Consider the following 25,026-nt stretch of genomic DNA (forward strand, 5'->3'; position numbering starts at 1 on the left):
CCTACGATCCAAAGTATCTGAGTTTTCCAAAACATCATTTTCAAATAAATAATTATGTATATCTAGGCAACGTCCATCTTGACAGCTTGACATTTGTCAATTGACACTTGAATATTATGAACCTAAGGGTTATCTAACCTTCTTTTCTACAAGAAAACTAGAAAAGAGCTGATAACTTTTAAACGGCTGAACCAATTTTTTTGGATTATAGCTAAGAACACTCTCGATCAAGCCACCTTTCAAACAAAAAAAACTAAATTAAAATCGGTTCATTCGTTTAGGCGCTAGGATGCCACAGACAGATACACAGATACACACGTCAAACTTATAACACCCCTCTTTTTGGGTCGGGGGTTAATAAAATCAATTTAATGTCATACTTTTGGAATTATTATGAAATTGCATGACTGAATTTCATCCCAATGATTCTATAGGATTCAGGAAACATGAAATTAAAATGAGAATGATCCGCGAATTTGCCGTTGCTTGGCCACATCACATTCATAATAATCTATGGTCTGTCACCTGGCAGTTAGCACTTTGGTTGTCACAAAATGTCAGATTCGTAATGAATGTTGACATCGCGAAATTCATAACCTAACTTGTTACTTTTGGAAAATTACAAATACGTTTTGTTTTATGCACTTTTTAACAGGTTTTGCGAAATGAGATTCTTTTTTTGTTAAATCATTAAAAAACATAATATCGTGTGGTGTTAGATTTAGTTTAAGCGTTTTTAGTTTTTATAACGGACCATGGGTATTTTGGAAAAGATTTCCGAAATCGAGAAGGAAATAGCGAGAACTCAGAAAAATAAAGGTAAACCAAGACTTTTTATTCCTAATCTGTACTTTTAATTAAGTTTAGCCTTAATTGTACACCTTTTGTGTCTGGTTTCACTTCTGCATTGTTCTCATTAAAAATGTGATTAAATATTATGAATACCTATACTTAGGTGGGTAACATGCGGAAATATATATTGGACGATAACTATACTTTACTGTAATCGACATAATGCACTGCATAATTTGTCATAAAATGTTTAAACATAGATAAAAAATTTAATTAAGTAAAACTTTTAGATAAATATGTTTTATAGTACTTCATGCAAAAATTATTATTGGGAAAATCAAGATCATTTAAGTATTCCAAAGTGCTTTATAAAAGCTACTTAATTAGAATAATCAACAGATTGTTTTCATGTGTACAAACAAATGTAACTGCCATAAACATATATTTATTCCAGCCACTGAGTATCACTTAGGTCTATTAAAAGCGAAGTTAGCTAAATACAGATCGCAGCTACTTGAGCCCACAAAGAAAGGTGGAGACAAGGGTGAAGGGTTTGATGTGTTGAAATCAGGTGATGCCAGGGTTGCTCTCATAGGATTCCCCTCCGTTGGTAAGGTAAGAGCAACTATATGCAAATCAATTCATTTCTCTGCATCATACTCCTCATTCATACAGATAATTTTATACAGAGCGCCGTTTCTGTTATACACTTACGCTATTCATTAAGACCTACATAATATGGTACCTATATAATGGTGGTGGTGTTCTTGGTTAAAATGTATGGCCTGTCTGTCAGACAGACAGACACATTTTATCATTATATATATTTCCATAGACATCCCCCCATTTTCATAATCATAGATCAATGTACATCTTACCCACTGTGTACGTTCAAGATGAAAGTCAAAGCCATTTATTCAAAATAAATACTATTTGTACACTTTTTGATGGTCAGTTGTTGAATTTTCAATTTCAACAGCTGTTAGAGTTCTTTTTCCCAATAACAACTGTAGTCAATTAAGGTCAATAAATGCTTATATTTCAGTCTACCCTGCTGTCAACCTTGACACACACGCACTCGGAGGCCGCGAGCTATGAGTTCACAACTCTGACATGCATCCCTGGAGTGATAGAATACAGAGGTGCCAATATACAACTACTCGATCTACCTGGGATCATTGAAGGTGCTGCCCAGGGCAAGGGCAGAGGACGACAGGTAAGGAATCGCTTGCATAGTCGCAAAAGTTGTAGTCAACATGTTATTTAAAAAAAATGGTTTTTGAGGAAAAAAGATTTGCAATGGCTGTAAATTCGTTTCTATGAAGTTGAGAATTAAGATTGCGAAAAATTTTGGAACTGGATTTGTCGTTTGTTGTTTATGATGATGTCACAGCCGCCAATTTGCTCTGAAAAAATAAAGCCAGTCACTATTGAACAGCTGGTCGTTTTATTACATGTACTGTGCCTAAATTTTGAAAAAAAATCTTAGACTGCATAATCACTTACCACTAGGTGAGATTCAAGGGCTAACTTGAACTAAATAATAAAAAGTAATTAAAAAAATTATATGATCTTAAAGTAACATGGTAAATGAAGCATTTAACAATTGAAAAAAAATTACAAATCTCTCAATATTGTGTGTATCTCTCTACAAGAGTCAACTTCCACTTGTCTGTGTGTATTACCAACAATTTCTGGAACAGCTCTCATATAAAGATTGATGGTTTCCAGGTGATAGCGGTTGCTCGTACAGCAGACTTGGTACTGATGATGCTGGACGCCACCAAGCCCTACGTGCACCGCCAATTGCTGGAGCGCGAGCTGGAGAGCGTGGGCATTAGACTGAACAAGAACAAGCCTAACATCTATTTCAAAGTAACAATCTTGCATTGTATATTGCAACATCATAATGATTCGATTCATAACAATAAGCCAAATCACACTTAATATTATAAAGGCGAAAGTTTGTGTGTGTATGTTTGTTACTCTTTCACGCAAAAACTACTGGATGGATTTGGCTGAAATTTAAAATCGAGATAGATTATACCCTGGATTGACATATAGGCTACTTTTTATCCTGGAAAATCAATTAGTTCCCACGGGATTTTTAAGAAACGAACGAAGTCGCAGACATCAGCTAGTGAACAATAAGCAAAACAATAATAATAGTGCTAATCGCCTAGTGGTTAAGATGACAGCCTCAGGTCTTCGAACTTGTAACTTTGATACTCGTAACTTATTAGAGTTATGTGTATTTTAAACAATGCCATGTGTAGCTCCAAAATGAAAAATTTCATATACCCAAAATATATTGTTCATAATTATGTACGGAACCCTAAAAGAGCGAGACCCGACTCGCACTTGGCCAAAGAAAGGATTTTTGAAAATTCTATCCCTAAAGGGTAAATAAGAGTTTGTAGTCCACGTGGATGAAGTTGCGGGCATAAACTAGTGTTATAATATTATTGTTTTATTTAATGCACGCTCAAAACTATTTCTAGGTGAAGAAAGGTGGTGGTCTATCTTTCAATTCAACGTGTCAGCTTACAAAAGTAGATGAGAAGATGGTCCAGATGATTTTACACGAATATAAAATATTCAATGCTGAGGTAAATAAATAGATGAATAATCAAAATAATGTTTATTAGAATAGGCCAAACAAATAGATACTTTTGTATGGTACGTAACCCTGACTGCTGAATAAAGACAGATTTATTTCTTCATCAAAGACTTAAAACGTTAAATAAAATTCAGTCATATCAAAACAAATACTTTTAAGTAAGTTGTAAGTAAGCCTAGTAAAATCTAATAATTTTTTTCTAATGAATTACTCATTTTTACTTAACAACTTTTTGCGTTAAACTTATGAAAACATCCACACTAATTTTCAGTTGCACCAATTTGACTGCACACGGTTTTGTTCTATTTTGTTCGCTAGCACATCTCTTCAGCAATTACTATTGTTGTCGTGTCGCTAAGTTGTTTTAGTAGCGTAACGAAAAGAGCCGATTGACGTTTCGCTTTTTTTTAAATAACGAAGCAATTTCCGAACAAGTGGGGAAAATAATATTTTATCTGTTTTGCAGGTATTGTTCCGTGAAGACTGTACTCCGGACGAGTTGATCGATGTGATTCTCGGCAACCGCGTGTACCTGCCGTGCCTCTACGTGTACAACAAGATCGATCAGATCTCCATACAGGAGGTGGACCGGATAGCGCGACAACCACACTCGGTCGTTGTCAGGTATGAACTGTGTACTGCGGACGAGTGATGACGTGATTCTCTCTCAAAAAAAAAAAAAATCTTGTAGGTTTTCCAATTTCTTCCAAACCATTTTCCGCCATTCCACTTTGTTATAGGATTGAATTCTTGCAAATATTTATATTTTGGGTTTTAGTTATCTATAAGGGAAATGTTGTCAATTTTTTTAAATGTCTACCCGTCATTGAGCTGTGAGTAGGTTACCAATGAACTAAGAAAATAAAATTTTCACTTCTTTTGCATGAATGTAAGAGATATGTGTACAATTCTTTTTTTTTGATTTATTCGATACCCGAAATATATTTTGTTTCCTTTATGCTTGTATGATATGTTTTTACAGTTGTAACATGAAACTTAACCTGGACTTCCTGCTGGAGACGCTGTGGGAGTACCTGGCCCTCATCCGAGTTTACACCAAGAAGCCAGGACAACCACCGGATTTCGATGATGGACTTATTCTGAGAAGAGTGAGTCAAACTTTTAGAAGCACTTTTAGCACTAAAGAACGCTTTTTAAATCACAGTCATGCTTTACTTGTGTAAAAACCATATCAAAAGCATTAATTTCTTAAATACTTTTGACATGCTGAGTATTGTCTACATCCCATTGGTAAAAAAATAAGTGATGCGTAGTGGCGTACAATAGCTAGGGTATTGTCGGTCTGATGTGAACGAAAAATTGAATATGTATGGAAAGGGCGTTTTGGCACTGATTCTAGTGCATTGCATTTGATGCAGTCTAAGATGGAAGCAGGCTAACCTGGAAGAGGTATGGCAGCTTTTATTGAACCCATATTACTTTGGTTTGTACACGGCTTCACACTGGAACGCTAAATCGCTTGGCGGCACGGTTTTTGCCGGTAGGGCGGCCTCCCACCAGACCATATCAAATTTAGAAATTATAAAATCCCTGCTGAGAATCGTATCCGGGACCTCCCACTAATAAGACCACAGCGCTTACCACGCCAAAGAGGTCGACAAAATCACACTAATATTATAAAGGCGAAAGTTTGTATGTATGTGTGTGTGTGTGTGTGTGTGTGTGTATGTGTATGTGTGTATGTTTGTTACTCCTTCACGCAATATCTACTGGACGGATTGGGCTGAAATTTAGAATGGAGATAGATTATACTCTGGATTAGCACATAGGCTACTTTTTATCCCGGATAATCAAAGAGTTCCCACGGGATTTTTAAAAAACTACATCCACGCGAACGAAGTCGCGGGCATCAGCTAGTGTCTCATACGAACCATCCTGTTGCAGGGCGTAACGATCGAGCACGTGTGTCACTCGATCCATCGCACGCTGGCGAGCGCGCTCAAGTACGCGCTAGTGTGGGGCACCAGCACCAAGTACTCGCCGCAGCGAGTCGGCCTGGCGCACTCCGTGCACGACCAGGACGTCGTGCAGCTCATCAAGAAATAAACCACGCGACTTGCAACTCTATATCCTAGGTCGTAAGATTCAAATTGGTACTAATAGTCAATCTGGATTTACTGCGTTCTTGAGTCTTTATGTCATGCAGCTCATAAAGAAATAAAGCTAATTTGAAGCATATGTATAATCCTATACGGTTTAAATTGGTACTGACAGCGAACCGGTTTTTATGAAATCGACGTCAAACTCGTTCAGAAATAAACCATACAACTTTCAACTCTATATCCAAGCTCATATAGTTCAAAGTGGTACTAATACTGAATTTAATCTGACAGCATTTTTGAATCCTGTGTAACTTTGTATTTTATTTGTTAGTCAATTCAATACTTTTTTTAGTTATAAATATGACGTAAAGTAATCGTAGAAAAGTCGCAATTTGTGAGTGTGATCCTGTTCCAATCCGTGCACGACAGTTATCGTTCGATAAGATGTATTTTCAATTGAAAAATACGTCTTATCGTACTATAACTTACCGAATCGGGTGTCCTGAATCGCCCTGCAGGACGTGGTGTAGCTCATCAAGAAGTAGACCATGCTAATTTCAATTCTATTTACAAGCTCATAGGGTCAAATTGGTTCTACTTCTAACAATGAATGGGGATGATGCCTAGGTCAAAAATAAATTATTTCTTACTAATTATTATTTAATAGAGGGTCTTCCAAAATTCGTAAAATCCACATTCGCTGCTAGTTTTAAGTTTGCTAACCATTTTAAATTATCGATTTGACTAAAAAAGTACCTATGTCAAATGTTTATGACGTCATATATGTAAATTTTATTGACGTTTGATAAAAAGTCACTAATTTGACTAGTAGTCATCATCCATATTGAACAGAGAAGAGTACCCCAATTATGTCGCATAAGTTATCGAGGAATATATTATGCAATTCCCAACTATATATCTAAGGCCGCGATTACAACTGTTAAGTTTTACTCACATAATTAGCTTAGATGCTTAACTTACGACAAAACTAATGTAAACACTCTTGTACCTCAGTAAAATGGTAAATTAATTACGTAAGCTACTTACGTGGGTAAAACTTACAGGTCAAATTGGTACTAATACCGAATCTGCGACATTCTGCTTGTCTTTGGCCATAAAAACTGATCACAGCATGCGCTTTACATACATTTTAATTTACAAAAGATGAAGTCAAAGAAAGATTACTCTCCAATACTATTCAATAAACTTGACCCTAAATCGCGCCGGTAAAGAAAAAAGACAGTTGCAAACTTGTATGTAAATAATTATGTAATTGAAAATTGCTATTTGGAATTGAAAGAATGATTATATAGATTTCTTTTTCTGTTTATCATTGCAAAGTTATAATGTAAATGTTTTCCATTAGAATAAATATGGTTTTTACAAATTTTAATGGTTTTTTTATAAAGTTAGAACTGTGTTTAGGTTAGCGTTCTTCACACGCTAATCGTAGTCACCTGACAGCATTGCAAACATACCACAATTATTCCGCTTATCTACCTAAAACAGCCACCATAGGGAATATACTCCGAAACGTGTATCTATCCACCCCATACAAAAAATATACAAGTTCACAGTTTGGGGTTTTTACTCGTGGTCTCTCAGAGAAATTTAATGCTGCCGAATTATAATAGCAGTCTCTCCCATAGTCCCTGAAAGATACCGTCCCTCCGAAAAAAAAAGATTCCAACGAATTGAGAACCTCCTCCTTTTTTTGAAGTCGGTTAAAAAATACAATACTAGATACTGAATAAAATTGAACCCATCGTACGTCAAGTGATAATACGTGGTACTTTCTGAGAACTAAGGTTGAAATCTATAGAGCGCACTTTGACTTTGCTTAGATTTAGTTTCAGTTAAAACGAGACAGATTTATAACGCTGTCTCGTTTTAACAGCATCTGAGCCTTAGGGTGGGACCACGTGTAACAAAGGCCTAACCTATGATGTATAACTGTTTCAGGGTGAATAATAATTTTTAAATACATATATGTACCTATATATTTTTAAATTAAACTGACTGTATCCAAATGAGCTTTGTTATTAACTTACACTTGTATTTGGTTAAGTACAGCCAAAATGTATAAGTGAATCCGATCATGGCTGAATAAAAAAATGTTGCAATAAAGTTATTTATTAAATTTTTTTTCATATTATTTTATTTACCACCCTCCATCCAAACAATCTACATACATAGAAAAAAAATATTATGAACAATAAAAAATCTTGAAATTATAGCTCAAGTTTGACTTCATCAAAATATAATACTAGCTTACGCCCGCGACTTCGTCCGCGTGGATTTAGGGTTTTTAAAATCCCGTAGGAATTCTTTGATTTTCCGGGATAAAAGTAGCCTATGTGTTATCCAGGGTACAATCTATCTCCAAGCCGAATTGAAGCCAAATCCGTTTAGTAGTTTTTGCATGAAAGAGTAACAAACATACACACAAACTTTCGCGTTTATAATATTATTAGTGTGAAGTGTGATGGCGACGCCGTTAATAATTTTATTTAGAACGCATAGTAGGTATGCGCAACTGAGAACACCTACTTTAATTCGTGATTTCTTTATTGAACTGTTTATTTTTTCCCCTATTATTTGGCTTTCTTTAAAAATAACGCACATACCTAGGCTTCCTTTGTGAAAAAGGTATTTTCTATATTTTGATTTTCTATATTTAGATCAGAAATAAAATATACAAGTTTTTGTTTGTAATAAATATGTTTTATTAAAAGTAATAAGGATAGTTTGATGTCTAAAGAGATAACAAAATCTTAGTAGGATAAGTATTTATTTTTCATAAAGTAGGTGGAGATTTATAGAGCGCACTTTGATTTAGCTTAGACTTAACTTGTTAAAACGAGACAGTGTTATGTTACTGGCATAAATCTGTCTCGCTTTAACTGAAACTTAAGTCTGTCAAATTATGCTCTATATATCTCAGCCTCTCAGCCTTAGAGCCTAGCTTATACTACAATTTGACTATTGAGACTGTTCTGTGCTGGCTAATATGTCAGCTTCCGATGAAGCAAGTGCCCAGCGGTGTTCCGTGATCTCTAGTGCCTCCCACTCAGCCTTGAAGGCGGCTTTAGGGTCTGGAGGCATCGCCATCGCAGCTCCGGACATTTGTTCCTGCATCACCTTTGACTGGTCAGCCGCTGAAAGAAAAGAACAAATTTTCGTTTAAATATATAATCATGCCCTTGACTGCAGTCACACCAAATAGGAGGTGATGAAGGCATCATCTAGATTCTAGTACATAATATGTCCGAAAAATATTAATTTGTTATTTGTCCTGGCGCACTGATGCTCCAAGCACTCAGATTGCCCGATAGTTGTGCCAGATTTTGTTACAACTGTAGCAGCCATGCAGCGTATGATAGATAACTGATAAATAAAAATACCACTACATATTATCACTTGTATTACTTGGGCTGTATTTACAATATGTGCTTTGGTTACAATTAAAACTGTGGTAGAAAAACGAGGGCCGGAGCTTGATGCTAGACCGAGGCGTTTCGGTCTTGATGATCTGAAGTGAATTGGTTGAATCCGCTGCCCGGGGTTCGTCCAGGCCAGCAAGATATTTTATATATTTATACAACAGTCCTATGGTAATGTGTCTGCAGCTTTAGTCTGAGGGATGATCTTACCATTATTCTCTCCCAAAACAAGAGCATAAATGGTGCGCAGCCCGAACACGTTGAGGAAGTACCACGACGCCGACGACACCCACGACGCGTCCAAGTACGCCAGCTCTACGCCGCGCTGCAGCATCGGCTTGAAGCGTAGCGTCAGCGGGAACGGCACCTTAGCTGGAGAGTAACAGATGGTGTGATAAATAACTAGCTGATGTCTGCGACTTCGTTCCCGTGGATATAGGTTTTTAAAAATTTCATAGGAACTCATTGATTTTCCGGGATTAAAAGTAGCCTATGTGTTAATCCAGCGTATAGTCTATTTTAATTCCCAATTTCAGCCAAATCCATCCAATAGTTTCTGCATGAAAGAGTAACAAATATCCATCTACATAGGTAGGATAAGATCTATATATTATAATACTAGCTGATGCCCGCGACTTCGTCCGCGTGGCTTTAGGTTTTCCAAAATCCCATGGGAACTCTTTGATTTTCCGGGATAAAAAGTAGCCTATGTGCTAATCCAGGATACTATCTACCTCCATTCCAAATCTCAGCCAAATCCATCTAGTAGTTTTTGTGTGATTGAGTAACAGACATCCGAATATCCACACTTTCACATCTATAATATTTGTAGGATTTCTCCAATCATCAGCCTAGCCACAAATCCACACTTGAGCCTGGTCCAATGAAGTCAATTAACATTTTTAGGGGATTTTACGTCAAGCTGACAGGAAAAAAGTGAGTTTATGAATATTTTTCAAACATTTCTAAACAAAATTTCACATCACCCATAGCCTAATATTTGACACTAGATGATGCCCGCGACTTCGTCCGCGTGGATTTAAGTTTTTTGAAATCCTGTGGGAACTCTTTGATTTTCCAGGATAAAAAGTAGCCTATGTGGTAATCCTGGATATTATTTATCTCCATTCCAAATTTCAGCCAAATCCGTCCAGTAGTTTTTGTGTGAAGAAGTAACAAACATACACACACACACACACATATACAAACTTTCACCTTTATAATATTAGTGATATCACCATTTCAGAATCACACCCAGTTCCCCATTCTAGTTCACTCTGCTTTAGATAAACCAACAAGGTAGTGCCAACTTACTGGTTAAGAATCCACTGAACATCCAATTAATCCATCCTCCAATCACAATCATGGGCAGTACATTGGTCACATTGCCCTTCAACATGTCTGTCATCATGCCCGGATCTGTCATTGGGTTCTGGAAAAGGCAAATAATGATTTTTCAGTGTAGTGTTTAAAAGAAACTAACAAATATAACATATTAGGTTAGTAAGTTTCTAGATCCTGAAATTTGAGATTCGGCTTCGGAGGGAAAGAAAGGATTTTGAGAAATTTAATAAAATGCATAAAGAACCTAAATCCTTACAATCGTGCTTCTTCAGTTGTACATAACATAAAATATATAGGATTAATTTTTGATATAATACCAAATTGCTTACATACAACATAACTGTTTTGGCTATAAAGATTATTTATGGTATATACCATAATTTATATAATTATTTTAGAAATCCCTAGGTTTGGAGATGACAAAACTACGATACCTGAGAAGCTGCTGCTCTTTTCTGGACCTTGAAATATCCAGTGTCTTCATTATTGAACCAGTGCCGCCGCATGGCGAACGAGTTTCTAGGCAAGTATTTGCCATTTTCACGAAGCAATCGAGCTCTTATCATCACCTGACTAGGAAATATTAAAAGGAAATCTTAGTTAGGGCCACTTTAAGTAATACATTTTGACCGTCAATTACATTGTAAATTTACAATTTTATATAAAAGCTATTATATATACCTGTCCTGTACTTGTAAAAGCTCAATTTTCTTCTGAGAAGATAATATAATCGATACATAGTGCCTTACAATTCCAACCAAGAAGGTGATGATGACTATGGGCAAAAACACCCATAAACGTATGTTTGGATCGAGTAATAACTCTGCCATGGTTTATAAGAATAGCAGAATTTTCTTATTATTATTATTGAAATGTTATTAATTTAAAATTTATTTCATCAAATCAACTTTGATCAATTCCAATTTGACATTTTGAAACTTCACATCACAGAGTATAGACCCAAGAAGTACACTTTTTTGGTTAAGTTTTGGTCTATAAACCAAAACAAATCTATGGTGGGTACTTATTTTGGGGAGATTCGATTTTGTGCACATGCAACACTAAGATTAAACCTAGAAGCCAGAGCCTAAGCCAGACACGTATAAAAAAGAAAAACATGAAGTAATATTTTAATCTTTGACAATATTATCGTCTGTATTCTGTGATTGTTTCATTTTTGTAGTCGGTGTTTTGAATTTTTGGAAATCGCAAATATAAAAACAATTAAGTATTTTTAAGAATTAACAATCAAAAGGTTTGCTAAAATAGTTACGGATATGCCGCGTGGAAAAATGAAAACACTTGCGGAAGGTTCTAGTGTCGATAACAAAATAAATACCAATCCTAAAGACCTTGAAGTTGAAACTCAAGTTAATAATATTCCTGATTTAAATAAGTTTAAATTCGAGAAAAAGCCTCATGTGAAAATAGAGTTTGAAAAGGATTCTCCAATAAAAGAAGTAGGTGACATGTAGAAACTATAAATTTTAGTATTATTCATAAGGTTATGCTGATAACCTATCTATGATTTTTTAGGAGGGTAAAGGACTGTGGGAGCCACCACATTGGAAAGAGTTTTTGATTAATTTGAGGAACATGAGATCTAACCACGACGCCCCAGTAGACTCCATGGGATGTCATATGAGTATGGACAAAGATGCTTCCCCAAAAGTAAGTATACATACAGTATGTTTTTTCATATAAAAGACTACTGACCTTGTTCTTAAAATAAAAAAATAAATATCCTTTTATTGGGGACCATTGAGTAATACAATATGTACAAAATTGAGATGAAGAGAATCATTTATTGTGATTGAACAGTCAAGTTTTGCTTGAATAAGGTTTTAATATTATTACTGTGAAATTAATAAAAGAAATCAGAACAATAAAGGCATCTAAGAGTAGTTCAAATATTGCACCTGCACAGTTGACAATTTATTTGTATCATCTATTTTGTGACATAGTAAAGAGCAATGGCTGGGATTGTCTGAGAAATGGCTAAATCAGCCACACATCAGACCATTAAGCTCTTTTGTTTTCATGCCCATTACATTATAGTTGCCCAGCTTTTATAAAAATGTGAAATGAATAATTAATTAATATTTTCTTAATGAATAAACATTATTTTATAGATAATAAGATATCAAAGTCTGATATCATTAATGTTGTCAAGTCAAACCAAGGATCAAGTGACATTTGCAGCTATGGAACGCCTCCGGGCCAGAGGACTCACAGTTGACAATGTGCTGAACATGAGTGATGAAGAGTTTGGCCAGCTGATTTACCCTGTTGGATTTTGGAAGGTTTCTTTTTCATCTTTCTAAAAATATTCAGGTTTTTCAAAGCGAAAAATTAACTTACCTAAGAATTTTAGTTTAAATGTCTCATATTTCATTAATTAGCTTTAAATTTTATGCTATAAATTTTTTTACAGCACATTTGAGAGTTCATTTTACACTGAAACTGAATTATTCACATTTGTTACATTTACAACAACAATTTACTAGTACACTAAACCTGTTTTGTTGTATTGATTGATATTGTTTCTTTTCTCATACAGACCAAAGTGAAATATATAAAGAAGACAACACAGACCTTGAAGGATCACTATGACAGTGATATACCAGATTCGGTGGAGAAACTCTGCAAGCTCACTGGCGTAGGACCAAAAATGGCACATATTTGTATGAAAGTTGCATGGAATAAAGTTACTGGCATTGGTAAGTTACAAAGTAAATAAACAGTAGAATTATAGAGTGAGGTTTTTCAAGGAAGCCATTAATTTATCAACTAAAAACCATGATCTAACCCTTTGCAATAAAATGATTGATTGAAAATTGATGTGCAAAAATAGCTTGAAATCAATAAATTACTGATTAGCTAAAATGCTGAATTTAGAATAGTTATAAAGTATCTAAAGCATAAAATATTATACTCATATTCAAACAATATATTGTATCACTTTTGAAATACAACAAATATTTAGTGAATGAAATGAATTTTTAATCTCTATACATTATAGTTTTAGTACATTTGTGGCTACCTGTATGATATCTTTGAAATAAAATATTGTTAAATATTTGCAGGTGTAGACACACATGTCCACAGGATCAGCAACAGAATAGGCTGGGTCAAGAAACCCACCAACACCCCCGAGGAGACCCGTAAAGCGCTAGAAACATGGTTACCACTTGACTTATGGGGTGAAGTCAACCACTTATTGGTGGGATTCGGACAAACAATATGTTTACCTATAGGCCCTATGTGTCATGAATGTTTAAATAATGATATCTGCCCTTCGAGTGATAAAGGCAGGAAATCTCCTAATAAAAAGTCACCAAAAAAAGTTAAAGAGGAGTTAAAAGTTGATGTAAATGATGATTTTGTTGAAGATACACAAACACAAAGCGATAAATCAACAACAATCAGTCTACCAAATGATAAAAGAAGGAAATCTCCTAATAAAAAATCACCAAGGAAATTAAAAGAAGACATTAAAATTGAGAGAGTTGATTTAGATGGTGCATCGACTAACTTTGTTAAAGATATGAAAATCAATGATAATTCAACAGAAATGACCAGTCTAATCAATGATAAAAAAAGAACATCTAATAAAAAAACTAGGAAAGCAAAAATGGACAATATTGAGTTGGACAGTGCATCAACTAATTCTGTAAAAGGTGAACCAATAAAAAAGCTTAATTCAAAAGTATTGAGTCCAAGCAAAATCAAAAGAGAAGTTGAAAATGTAGAAGATGACCAGAATCATGATTATACTACATTGAATACAAATACAGGACTATTCAAAATGGATATTGATAAAATAACAGGGACCACCAATCCAAATCCCCTAGAAATGCCTGAGGAATCAAAAACAGGTGTGAAAAGAAAGTCTCCTAGAATCGCTAATAAAAATAGTTCAACAGACAATTATTTATCTGAGAAAAAAGAAATAGTTAACAAACCTATGAAAACCAGAAAGAAAACATAAGAGAATCATTGTTTCATTACCTGATGTTAGCAGTTAGTACCTGAAGTAGGTCAAAAAAACTCTCTCACAAACCCTTTTTAAACTTGTATTGTAAAGTCCAAAATCCATGCAGATTGCAAAGTGAACAGTAATATAATATTATTATGTCCATTTCATGCTTTTAAAGCACTGACCTTGTTAGAAATGGACTGGTGTGTAACCCACCCATTCATTTTAATCAAATAAAATAAATGGTGCAAATGAGGGTTTATTGTGCATGTAAGCTTAATATTTGGAAATTAAAATCATGTTAATAATTATATAACTGTATTTTTGATTAATATACCTTATTGTAATACAAATTAGACTAGTTAGCTGTACAACAGCGGTGCAAAGTACAGTGATAGAAAACTAAGTAGTCCTATCTGAAGTTGCAACATGGTGGTTTGCCAAGGTCATAGACTAAGGAATAAACACAAGCCTGGCTGAAATCTTTTTGTACAATGCTGTCATGTGCCTTGTTTTCAGATTGAACTGCTTGTTTTAGTGCACACCATAGATTTGTTTCAAGCTAGGAAAATATCAATCAGTAACATCCAAAAGGTGAAGGAAAACATCACAAGGAAAAAACTTGCATGCCTGAGAAGACATTCAAGTTTCCTCATTATTTTCAACGGTTTTCTTTGGAGAAATCTTGTTGTCCATAACATTCTCAAAGATGTGTGAAATATGCATGTGGCCTGGTTGGTTGTCAAACCCTTCTCATACTGAGAGAAGACCTGTAGTGAGACGGCGATCGCGAATGATGTACATCCAGAAATAAAAATATAATAAGTAATTCTATTGTATATCATTTAATGTCAATTTACAACAAGTACGTCCCTAGTGTTTCTTTCTATGATTTTTCTTTTTAGATTTCTCTTTTCTCTGATCATTTTTGACTTTCTTTTTCTGTGTTTTCCTATTCTGTACTCTGTCTAACTTGGATTTCATCTGGAACACTTTGCTCTTCTGTAATTTCTTTGTAGCCTGTTTCTTTAGTATTTTTTTTACTTCTTTCTTTGATTTTAAATTTTTATCATCAGAATCTGAGTGTTCTTCTTCTGATATACTTTCTTCTTGTGTGTTCATTCCTGGTATTTCATTGGAGTCATTTTTGACTATTTTATCTTGTTTTTTTAGTGCAGTAACTTTTGGTCTGTTCTCACCAATGACTATGTCTCTCTTTTGTAGTGTTTCTGAAGAGAGTTCTACAATTTTAACATTAACATCATCATCCTCATACTCCTCCTCTTGAAGCAATTGTTCTATATCTGGAATGGGGCGGCTGGACACTACAAGCTTCTTGTATGACTCCTTATTCTACAAGTTTAAATAAATGCACTGGTTATTTATTATATTTCCTAACAGCTTATGCTCGCGACTTTGTCTGCGTGGACTTTACAAATTCCAAAAACCTTAAAAAATCCTTTCTTAGAAGATGACAACTTCATAACAGCAATCTGCATGCCATATTTCAGGCCGATCCGTCCAGTAGTTTGAGTTGTGCGTTGATAAAAGTTAGTCACATTTTGGGTTCCAGTCAATTATGCTTTATACAATTTTGAATAGTTACTTATAAATAAAACTTTGCTATAACTTATAACGTATATACATACAGCAAAAGGAAATTTAGTTAAATTCAGCTTGCAATTTCATTTACTACTAGCTAAATTTATAGACTAAATAAAAAGTATTTATTACCTACCTCTTGTTTTATTCGCCGTTTTTCTTCTTTTAACATTCGTTGCAGCTCCTCCTGTGCTTTCTTTTTTCTCTCTAACTTTCTTTTCCGGAAACCACAAAGAAAATCCCTAAAATCAGTAAAATCAAATGAATATTGTGATCGCTGATAGATGTTTTTCTGTGAATAATTCACATAGGTTAGACTTACTTTCGTTTAGCTTCATCAAAAACTAAATTTACTTTTCGCTTTCTTGCAGTATTTTTCTTCTGACCCTTTCCCATTTTTATTAACTTGTTTGTCTGATTTTAAAATAATTTATAAAAATAAACACAATCACACCTACTCACCTAACCTAAAAAAACACAGACCATAAACTACAAATAGATATAGCTTTTTTTTCAACTTACTTTACGGCTCTGGGTTCTTATTTAAAAATATAGTTCACTGTGAGCTAAGAGCCGGTTCCCACTTGTTGTCTATCGGGCCCGGTTTTTAATCACATGTTCCAGTGGCAGAACATTTTATAATAAAACTATACCCACTTGTCTGAAATCGACGCCACTTCCCGACAGACACAACCGATTCCCACAGGAACATACACGTCAGGACAGCTGACATGTGGGAACGGGCTGCGCGGAACGTAGTGTTTTTAAATTATACTCTTTAGGCGCGGCGCATCAAAAAATTCTTGTTGGAAAATGGGAATAGTCAATAAATACATAAATAGATAGAGACACAGGATAGAGTATACATACAAAATGCTCGCCGCACGGTTGCGGCCCTACAACACAATTACCTATGTTACCTACTAGGTACTTGAAACCTATTTGATATTTTTCTGATGTTGATAAATTAATAAACACATTGCATAGTATTGAGCGGTTTTATTATTTTGTCATGAACTTATTCACATAATATTATTAAGAATATTATAACTACTTATGAATGAATATTATCACTGCATTGTATTTTTCACCATCGTCGATGATTTTAAATCATAAATGAGAAGATAATCTAGTTAGGTATACCTAAAAGACCAACGACTGTTTCGGTATAAATACCTACTTCACCAGCCATTGTTTTAAATCCTATCATGTACCTTAATATCTACTCCGTTTTTAAATACCTACCTGGTTAACTAGTGAACTACTTAACTTTCCTAAAGTAGACAACTCATTAATTATATAAAATGAAAAGCTGAAAGGTTTAATTTATTCTATCAATTTACTTAATAAGTGATAGTATTTTTTACTGTTTATTAGTAATTTAAAACTCTCGTTTACTAGACTACAGTGACTCTACATTTTCTTCTTATTCTTATTGTAATATGTGAATTGAATTCGCAAATGAATGAATACATTATTAGGTATTTTAATAAAATTTATTTATATTTTTATCTTCACCACAACAAAAGTTTTTGGCACCAAATCAAGAATTTTAAATACTCTCGCGTGATTGGCGCATACGACGCACATACGTACAATCTTTATTTTTTTCTCACCGTTTTCCACCAATCAGCACTCAAGTGCACAATAAAGACGGACTCATCCGCAGCATGGCTGTCAGTATATATTTGAAACTTGGACGATGCGCTTCCTCTCGTCACGTTGGTTTTTTTTGTTTGTGCATTTTGTCAAAAATGTTATCGTGTGTGAATTTGAGTGGTTTGATGAAATATGGAAATATTTTGGTGCAGTGACGTGACATGCGTCTTGTTACGCAAGGTGAGCTAAATAAATAGCGAATTGGACGAAAATAAGGTGCGAAATATGAAAATGTTCCGTCAAGTAAAAAATATCGAGGAAGAAAAACTAATTTCAATGCCCATAAAAGTTGAATTGGGATTGTTTTATATCTATATTGAAGTTATTGATAACGAAAGGTGCTTTATCGCGTTATAAGGAAATAAAGAGAGAAATATTTTTTGGTAATCAATACTGCTGTCGTAGAGCCATATGTTAACACGCGCGAGCGGCTCATGTTACGCATACCGTTAGAATTCTATTTCTTTTCTCTCGGATCTGTTGAATAATGGGCTATAAATCGCATTCTATATATTCACTAATAACAACGCATGGTAGGTACAAAAATATCTCAAGATTGACAGAATATCGATTAGAGGCGAGCGAGCCTGCGCTTTTAGATTGTTACACAAAAATTGCTCTTACTGCCTTTATTATAGTATCTTTCGATTGAATGACGTATGAATAAAAGTAATAGTAGTGGGCTTTAATTAGTCTTGTTATACATAAACCTTGATACTTTCTAGTTTAGTCTTCTCAGACTTGTATATAATAATGAAAAACCATAATGGTGTAGAATATGTGGTGTAAAATAACAATACATTTAGAGAGTAGTATTATTCCCTGCAATACATCAAACCACTAGCTAAAATTGAATTTAGAACACCTAAATTAAATTATACCAAAACAAAATATGCACTAGGTAAAAAAGGAGTGAGTAAGAGCAGATTCAATTATGGAACATATCAATTCAAATATGAGACTGTCTCATTTATAAATCTGCACCTGCACAGTATGTTGAGATTGAAACAAATGCCTTCTAAACTTCTTCCTATATGTACAACAAGAAAATAACTCTGCTGTACAAGTCTTTCCAGAAAAAAAAAGTACAAACAGCAACTTATACTAGTGTGTATCCACTAGTGTAAGCGAATATGGATGGGTGCAAACCTGGCTTTGTTTCTGACTCTATAATTCTCATTAATCTTGAGCTCCAAATAATCATTATATCAAGCTGTTGCAGATTATGTACATGACTTGCTACATCCCAAAAGATAATATGTGATGATTGTAGGTACAGCTGGAATATTTTGCATGTCACTCAATGGGAATCATATAGATGTACCCCTAACTGAGACCCTGTGGGGTTGTGGGAGAGTGATGGCAACATTAAGAACCCTGATTTCTATGTCAACTCTCACTCTGATAAACTGCAACGTACCTCACTAACCATCTCTGTAAAACGGTATACCTACCCATAGTCATCATCATGACCTAACCATTGCCAACTCACTACTGAGCAAGGATCTCCTCTTAGAAAGGGTTTGGCCACTGTCCACCATGTTGGCCAAGTGCGGACTGGTAGACTTCACACACCTTTGAGAATATTATGGAGAACTCTCAAATATGCAATGATGAGATGATTTCCTTTACTGTTAAAGACCAAAGCACCTCCTCAATCTGTTGAAAAATTAGTCACACAAAATTAGTTGTTGCTATTTGGTTGAGTGGAATCAATTGTTATAATAATCACTTCATCTAGGTATTGTGAGATTATGAAGGCTCATGAATAAAAAAGAATAGATGATTTAACTATATTTAATAAATATTCATAAGATCACATTTAAATGTAAGATCTGAGGTATAGTGAGCAATTTAATATAATTTTGTATTAAGTTTTGTTGCTTTTGGTAGATATTCCTTATCTAATTTATTGCTTTTTAGAGTGTGCCTGAAAGATGCCAACGAGAACCTATTACTAAGCCTCAGCTGTCTGTCAGCGGGCTATATCTTGTGAACTGTAATAGGTAGAGAGTTCAAATTTCATAGAATGTGTATTTTATTGAGGCTATAACAACAAATAAAGAGAAAACAGCCTGTGTGACTGATATAGTCATTACAATTGGTTCGAGGTTAGGTAGCTATGAGTTTTAATGTTTACATGGTCAATAAAAATTGCATCTCTGTGAACTATTATAGTACTGCTGAATAGGTAACTCTTCATTATGTAGTACATAATTATTTTATTATATCTTCATACTCAATTACACTTTTTTCATGTTACTTTGTTGTTCTATTTTGAAGAGGTATATTTTAAAGGCATTGCTTAGTATTTTTATACCAGCTTTATTTATTTTGATTTATCGTGCAAAATGTTGGAAAAAATACTCGAGTACGGAACCCTCGGTGCGCGAGTCAGACTCGCACTTGGCCGGTTTTATTTAAAGGGTTCCATACCTCAAAACAACGTGACGTGACGTCGCGGTTCACTTCTTTTGTAAACCGTTGCCTAGAGGTGCGATTCCCAGAGAGACGCAGGTTCGAATCCAGCCTTTTCCACAATTTTTGATATACAGTAACTAAAAAATTTCCTTAAAGTGTAGGTAAAACACTATCATAAGAAATTATGAATTGTGGCATCATTTAAAAGAAGAAACAATATAATATGCATTTGGTTTCACAAGTTTGGATGGAAATGACACACACCTATCTTGCTCCACAAGATAACAGCTGTTTGGCGTAGCCTCTGATAACCCCTGACGAATAAAATATTTAAACCGGTGTTGTAAATAGGGTAAACTAATAACTTTCAGAATATTGCATCAAATACCTAATCGTACCCCTGGGTTGCAGTGGTGCGTTTTTAGGGTTCCGTACCCGAAGGCGAAGGGTCCCAACGGGAGGCTATTGCTAAGCTTCCGCTGTACATCCGTCCGTACGTCTGTCTGTAAGCTGGCTGTCTCGTGAACAGTAATAGATGAGTCAGAGCCTCAATAGCTCAACCGGTAAAGGAGTGTACTGAAAAACCGAAAGGTCGACGGTTCAAATCCCGCCCGTTGCACTATTGTCGTACCTACTCCTAGCACAAGCCTGACGCTTAGTTGGAGAGGAAAGGGGAATATTAGTCATTTAACATGGCTAATATTCTTTAAAAAAAAAAAATAGCATTCAAAGATAAATATTATTTCTCGAAGGCGTGAAAAGTCTGTCAATCAGTTCTGGACCAGGTGGTGGACTAAACCCTTCTCAATCTAAGAAGGTAAACTCAAATCTATAGTTCACGACAGGTCGAAATGGCAATCGGGGTATAAGGCGGGGGGACGCCCCGCACACCCGCGCTATCCCGCACCTAGTTAGTGCGAGGCCTATGCGGGTGTGCGAGGCGTCACACCCGCATAGGCCCGTAAACCCGTTCTCAATAGTGGGCAACGATGATGATGGTGATAAATCTTTTTTGTAGGATAGGTATTCTCCCTTTAATCCCCGGTTCGGTTTCCCTAAGATTATAATAAAAATTATAATATAGGTACTTTGCGTTAATAAAATCAAAATCGAAAGTGTGCCGTTTATGTTAGCACGTTGAGATAACACGTTTGTTGACCTCAAAACTTGGCTTGCTGACGTTTCCAGAATAGGTTATCAGCGACATCTGGGCGATCTATCAAGATTACCATGTTTTAGGCGAGACTTGCGACATGTTGATATCAAAAACTACTTTTTAGATTATCCCGAGGAGGCAATTTTTTTCTACGCAGAAGTCTGTCGCGTATGTCTTTCGAACGTAGTTACTCATACCCCCGGACACTGCTATGGTGTGGCTAATTCTGTTGCACTCATCATATTATCAACCGATAGACGTCCACTACTGGACAATGGACATAGGTCTCTTGATGGGACTCCTACACGCCACGGTATTACGACGCCGCGCCGCCGCCATTCAGCGGCTCCCTGCGACTCGCTTGATATCGTCCTTCCACCTAGTGGGGGGTCTTCCAACGCTACGCTTTCCGGTGCGAGGTCGCTATTCTAGTACCTTGCGACCCCAACGTCTATCGTTCTTTTAAACTATGTTCTTATGAACTATGCTCATTGCCACTTTAGCTTTGCAAGTCTCTACTACTCCTATACGTATTTCTGATTTGAACACGTAAAGAAACTCCAAGCATGGCTCTCTCCATCGCCCGCTCACTATCCGCTGTTGTACAAAATCCTTAAATACATAAAATGACAGGTTAAAAAGTATTGCTAACTACTTTTTTTTTTGTAAATGTAAAATTGATCATTGATGGGGACTTTTTTTAACCGACGAAAAAAGGAGGAGGTTCTCAATTCTTCGGAATCTTTTTCACATTTCATTTATAATGGTGTTCCCAATGTGTATAACCATGACCCTATTTTTTGAGCTAACTTGACCGGGCTATTAGACATATTTTAATTTTTTAATCGTTATAATTACCTACCCTCAATGTAAAGAGGAATTTTGTTTAGTTTGACATTTCTGCTCGTTTTGTTAGAGAGACAGGTCACGGCAAATTGGGATGAATAAAATTCTACCTACTATTCGTAGACAGCTACAGACTTATATTACTGTTGGGGTATGCAGCTTTACTAAATATTACATTTTTGTTTCAGGCGGACTCATAGAAACTCAACGTTGATATCAAATCAACGAGATGACGTCGCGGTAAGTACTCATCAACCATTCTACTTATACGAGATGGCAATCGGGGTATGAAACGGGGGGGCGCCCCGCACAGCCGCACGTTACCCGCGTTATCCCGCACCGGGTTAGCGCGGGGGATGTGCGGGTGTGCGGGGCGTCCCCACCCCGATTGCTATCTCGACCTGTCGCGCACTATACTTTGCATTGAATAGGTATGCTTTATGATAAGAAAAATAAGACCACCTTATTTCATATGCTAGATTCGTCAAAGAGATTGAATTGTTGAATGAAAACATGGTCTTCAATATCCCGAAATAGATACCTTCCTACTTAAAGAAATTAGCATAACAATTGGATAACTGATAAGATAACGTAATTTTTTTAAACGATCTCTTTCAGACAACCTTTGGGTCGCTGTAAACGTGTTCCCCTGTGACATGTAAAGATTATCTTCATAACTCTTTAAAAAAACCGGTCAAGTGCGACTCGGACTCGCACATGAAGGGTTCCGTCCATGGTTTAAGATTAAACTATGAACATTTTAGGGTTCCGCATCCGAACGGTGCCAACGGGGTCCTATTCTGTCCGTGCATCCGTCCGTCTATCTGTCAGCGGGCTGTATCTCGTGAACTAATAGGCAGAAAGTTGAAATTTTTTGTGCGTATTTCCATATTGCTTATAAAGTTATACCAAAAGTGTGTAATTCCACTTTCGAACAAAATACTTTTTTTTTTCTTTAATCTGGACGTTTTTAACCCACTGCTGTATACAAACTGAACTCATTTCCTAGCAAAACGGCCGGAAAGTGCACTGAAATTTCATTATTTCGATCACTGAATACAAACTTGAACTCATTTCCAAACAAAACGTCCTTTATATGCTAAAATGAGTTCGAAATTCGTGATTTCGATCAAAACGGTACAATTACAGTAAAGTTTCAACAGCTTTTGTGCAAGACATCGTTTTGTTTGCTAGCTCCTTAATTGTAAAATTTTGCACTGTACAAGGTGGATTTCCCTATAAAAATCGAATTGGAATTAAATATCAATTAGAAAACCATATCGTTAGGTCTTCATATAAAAGCTCGCGGCGCATAATACTGAATTGGTATCATAAAACTTAATTGCTAGGCAGTTGCCAATTAGCAAACGAAATAGCTTCGGGGAGCAATTATTTTTAGTATGTACCTACTATACCGTGTAGGTAAGATGTCGTCTGAGGATTGCCTATCTTTAAACACCATATCTATTATTTAGGCTTCGATCATAGATTAATAGTTTGTGTATTTAGGTATGAAGGAACGGTTCCTTGGCTAGGACAGTCGGATCTTTCTCCGTTCCTGCACCGATAGTAGGTATATTTAATTACTTACTATGATGTTGTACAGCTGAACGGTATACTATAGCAATTCTTTCAAGAAATTATTATTATTATGTAAAGCTTCTGGTTTGTGTAAGTTTAGGGTTCTGTATATTCATAGAAAAAGAGGAACCCTTATAGAATCACTTCGTTGTCTGTTTGTCGGCCTGTCGTGTCTATCATAAGTTATGACCCATCAAAAGAATCAAAACCTATCTAAGAGTTATTCCCGTTCACATATAGAATTACGTTTGTCCGGTAGCAATTATAAAAAAATCCGAAAACCTTGAATTTGTCACATCACAAAAAAGGGGTCTTTTACGGAAACTATTAAAAAAGATTACGGAACCCTTCTTGTGCGAGTCCGACTCGCACTTGACCGGTTTTTTTAATGTTACTTTAGTCTGCACCTAAAATAATAAATAAATATTTGTACACCTGCGAAGAATGAGGATTACGTATGTTTGTAACGTCTTGTCTCGTGACAACAATGTGTTTTATAATGCACGAACTGCATTTTTACTGTTCAATAACTCTATTACTTATGTTAATACATCATAGTAGGTATATAGTTTTTAGAGGTCCCCACCTCAAAAGGAACCCTTGAATAGGATCACTTCGTTGTCTGTCTGTCTGTCGTGTGTGTCAACATCTGTCAAGGGAATCAAGACCTATACGGCACCAGGTTAGTGTTAGTAGATTGAGATGACAACCGGAGTGAGGACGTCCCACACACCCGCACAGCCCCCGCGCTTACCTGCTGGGGGTGAGCACTGGTGAGGTGCGGGTGTGCGAGGCGTCCCTCCGACTCATATTGCCATCTCGACCTGTCGCGTACTATACTTCCCGTTGACCTACAATCATGACAAGTAGCAATGTCTTGGGTACCCTCCGGAACTAATTACCTGATTCCAGAAATTCTTTCACTGATAGATAAAATAATTAATTTGATAACTAGTAGCTACATATTATCCCCGAGTGCTATTTAGACTATTAAGGTATGTTATCACGCGGACAAAGTTGGGGGTAAAAGCTAGTATCACATTCAAATAACTCTGCGAAGTGATACACTGACTAGCTGTTGTTATGGTATGGCTTCACTATCGAGATTCGGCAAATGATACGTGATATCGTGAATCGTGTGGCCGACGTCAATCGTATCTTTCGCGCTAACCTGAATGGTTGGCGCGAAAGATACAGAAGTTAAAAATCCTGCAGGATTTTTTCTTTTTCCGGGATAGATCTAATACACCACAGGACGGATTACTCGCTGTCACAGACTGTCGCGTCTGCCAGCCGGCTAATTTACCAACTTATTTAAAATTCGCACACAAAACATTCGCCGTATCCCGAATAGTGTGGCCAGTTGATTGGCGGAATGCCGAATTATCGTATGCCCGTACTCGAATAATTTGCCCATTCCGATAGTTGAGCTGTACCATTATAATTACCTAGTACTTACCATAAGAATTACATAATTTTTTAAGTAGGTAGATAGTAGGTAGGTATTCATTTGAATATTT

The 25,026-nt window shown here is 35.8% G+C and overlaps 5 protein-coding genes and 1 long non-coding RNA gene across 9 annotated transcripts in view; 3 read left to right on the forward strand and 3 right to left on the reverse strand.

The window, feature by feature from the left end:
• Positions 1–548: 548 nt before the first annotated feature.
• LOC123871841 (developmentally-regulated GTP-binding protein 2) lies at positions 549–7,620 on the forward strand. The gene is made up of 8 exons (XM_045915840.1): positions 549–819; positions 1,247–1,407; positions 1,838–2,008; positions 2,524–2,667; positions 3,294–3,401; positions 3,879–4,036; positions 4,395–4,521; positions 5,318–7,620. The coding sequence occupies exons 1-8, from the start codon at positions 756–758 to the stop codon at positions 5,477–5,479; spliced, it is 1,095 nt and encodes a 364-aa protein (XP_045771796.1). The 5' UTR covers positions 549–755; the 3' UTR covers positions 5,480–7,620.
• Positions 2,406–24,919, reverse strand: LOC123871866. The gene is made up of 3 exons (XR_006797354.1): positions 24,836–24,919; positions 16,302–16,310; positions 2,406–2,417 (listed from the first exon to the last, which is right to left on the reverse strand). It is a non-coding gene; the product is annotated as an uncharacterized LOC123871866 (long non-coding RNA).
• Positions 8,313–11,217, reverse strand: LOC123871851 (ER membrane protein complex subunit 3). Its single transcript, XM_045915850.1, has 5 exons — positions 10,944–11,217; positions 10,697–10,835; positions 10,233–10,350; positions 9,129–9,290; positions 8,313–8,633 (listed from the first exon to the last, which is right to left on the reverse strand). Exons 1-5 carry the CDS (start codon positions 11,090–11,092, stop codon positions 8,458–8,460), a joined length of 744 nt encoding a protein of 247 aa, XP_045771806.1. The 5' UTR covers positions 11,093–11,217; the 3' UTR covers positions 8,313–8,457.
• On the forward strand, positions 11,433–14,834 carry LOC123871836 (endonuclease III-like protein 1). 2 transcript variants are annotated; one of them, XM_045915832.1, is made up of 5 exons: positions 11,433–11,722; positions 11,799–11,933; positions 12,395–12,565; positions 12,823–12,982; positions 13,349–14,834. In XM_045915832.1, exons 1-5 carry the CDS (start codon positions 11,540–11,542, stop codon positions 14,251–14,253), a joined length of 1,554 nt encoding a protein of 517 aa, XP_045771788.1. In that variant the 5' UTR covers positions 11,433–11,539; the 3' UTR covers positions 14,254–14,834. The 2 variants fall into 2 exon arrangements, with proteins under 2 accessions (XP_045771788.1, XP_045771789.1); XM_045915833.1 differs by having other exon boundaries at positions 11,434–11,593.
• Positions 15,071–16,310, reverse strand: LOC123871855 (nucleolar protein 12). The gene is made up of 3 exons (XM_045915856.1): positions 16,166–16,310; positions 15,980–16,085; positions 15,071–15,594 (listed from the first exon to the last, which is right to left on the reverse strand). The coding sequence occupies exons 1-3, from the start codon at positions 16,237–16,239 to the stop codon at positions 15,115–15,117; spliced, it is 660 nt and encodes a 219-aa protein (XP_045771812.1). The 5' UTR covers positions 16,240–16,310; the 3' UTR covers positions 15,071–15,114.
• Positions 17,469–25,026, forward strand: part of LOC123871818 (TATA-binding protein-associated factor 172) — a 30,834-nt gene continuing 23,276 nt past the window's right edge. The window contains exons 1-3 of one of the 3 annotated variants that reach the window (XM_045915799.1): positions 17,470–17,682; positions 22,114–22,165; positions 22,544–22,654. Coding sequence is in view for 2 of the 3 variants with exons in the window: in XM_045915798.1 (XP_045771754.1) it covers positions 22,155–22,165 (11 nt within the window). In the remaining variant the exon portion in view is untranslated. Of the gene's footprint in view, positions 17,719–22,113; positions 22,166–22,543; positions 22,655–25,026 lie in introns of all 3 variants that reach the window. The other 2 variants (XM_045915798.1, XM_045915797.1) reach the window with 2 other exon arrangements.

The sequence above is a fragment of the Maniola jurtina genome, chromosome 14 (assembly GCF_905333055.1).
Source record: "Maniola jurtina chromosome 14, ilManJurt1.1, whole genome shotgun sequence".
Taxonomy (NCBI): domain Eukaryota; kingdom Metazoa; phylum Arthropoda; class Insecta; order Lepidoptera; family Nymphalidae; genus Maniola; species Maniola jurtina.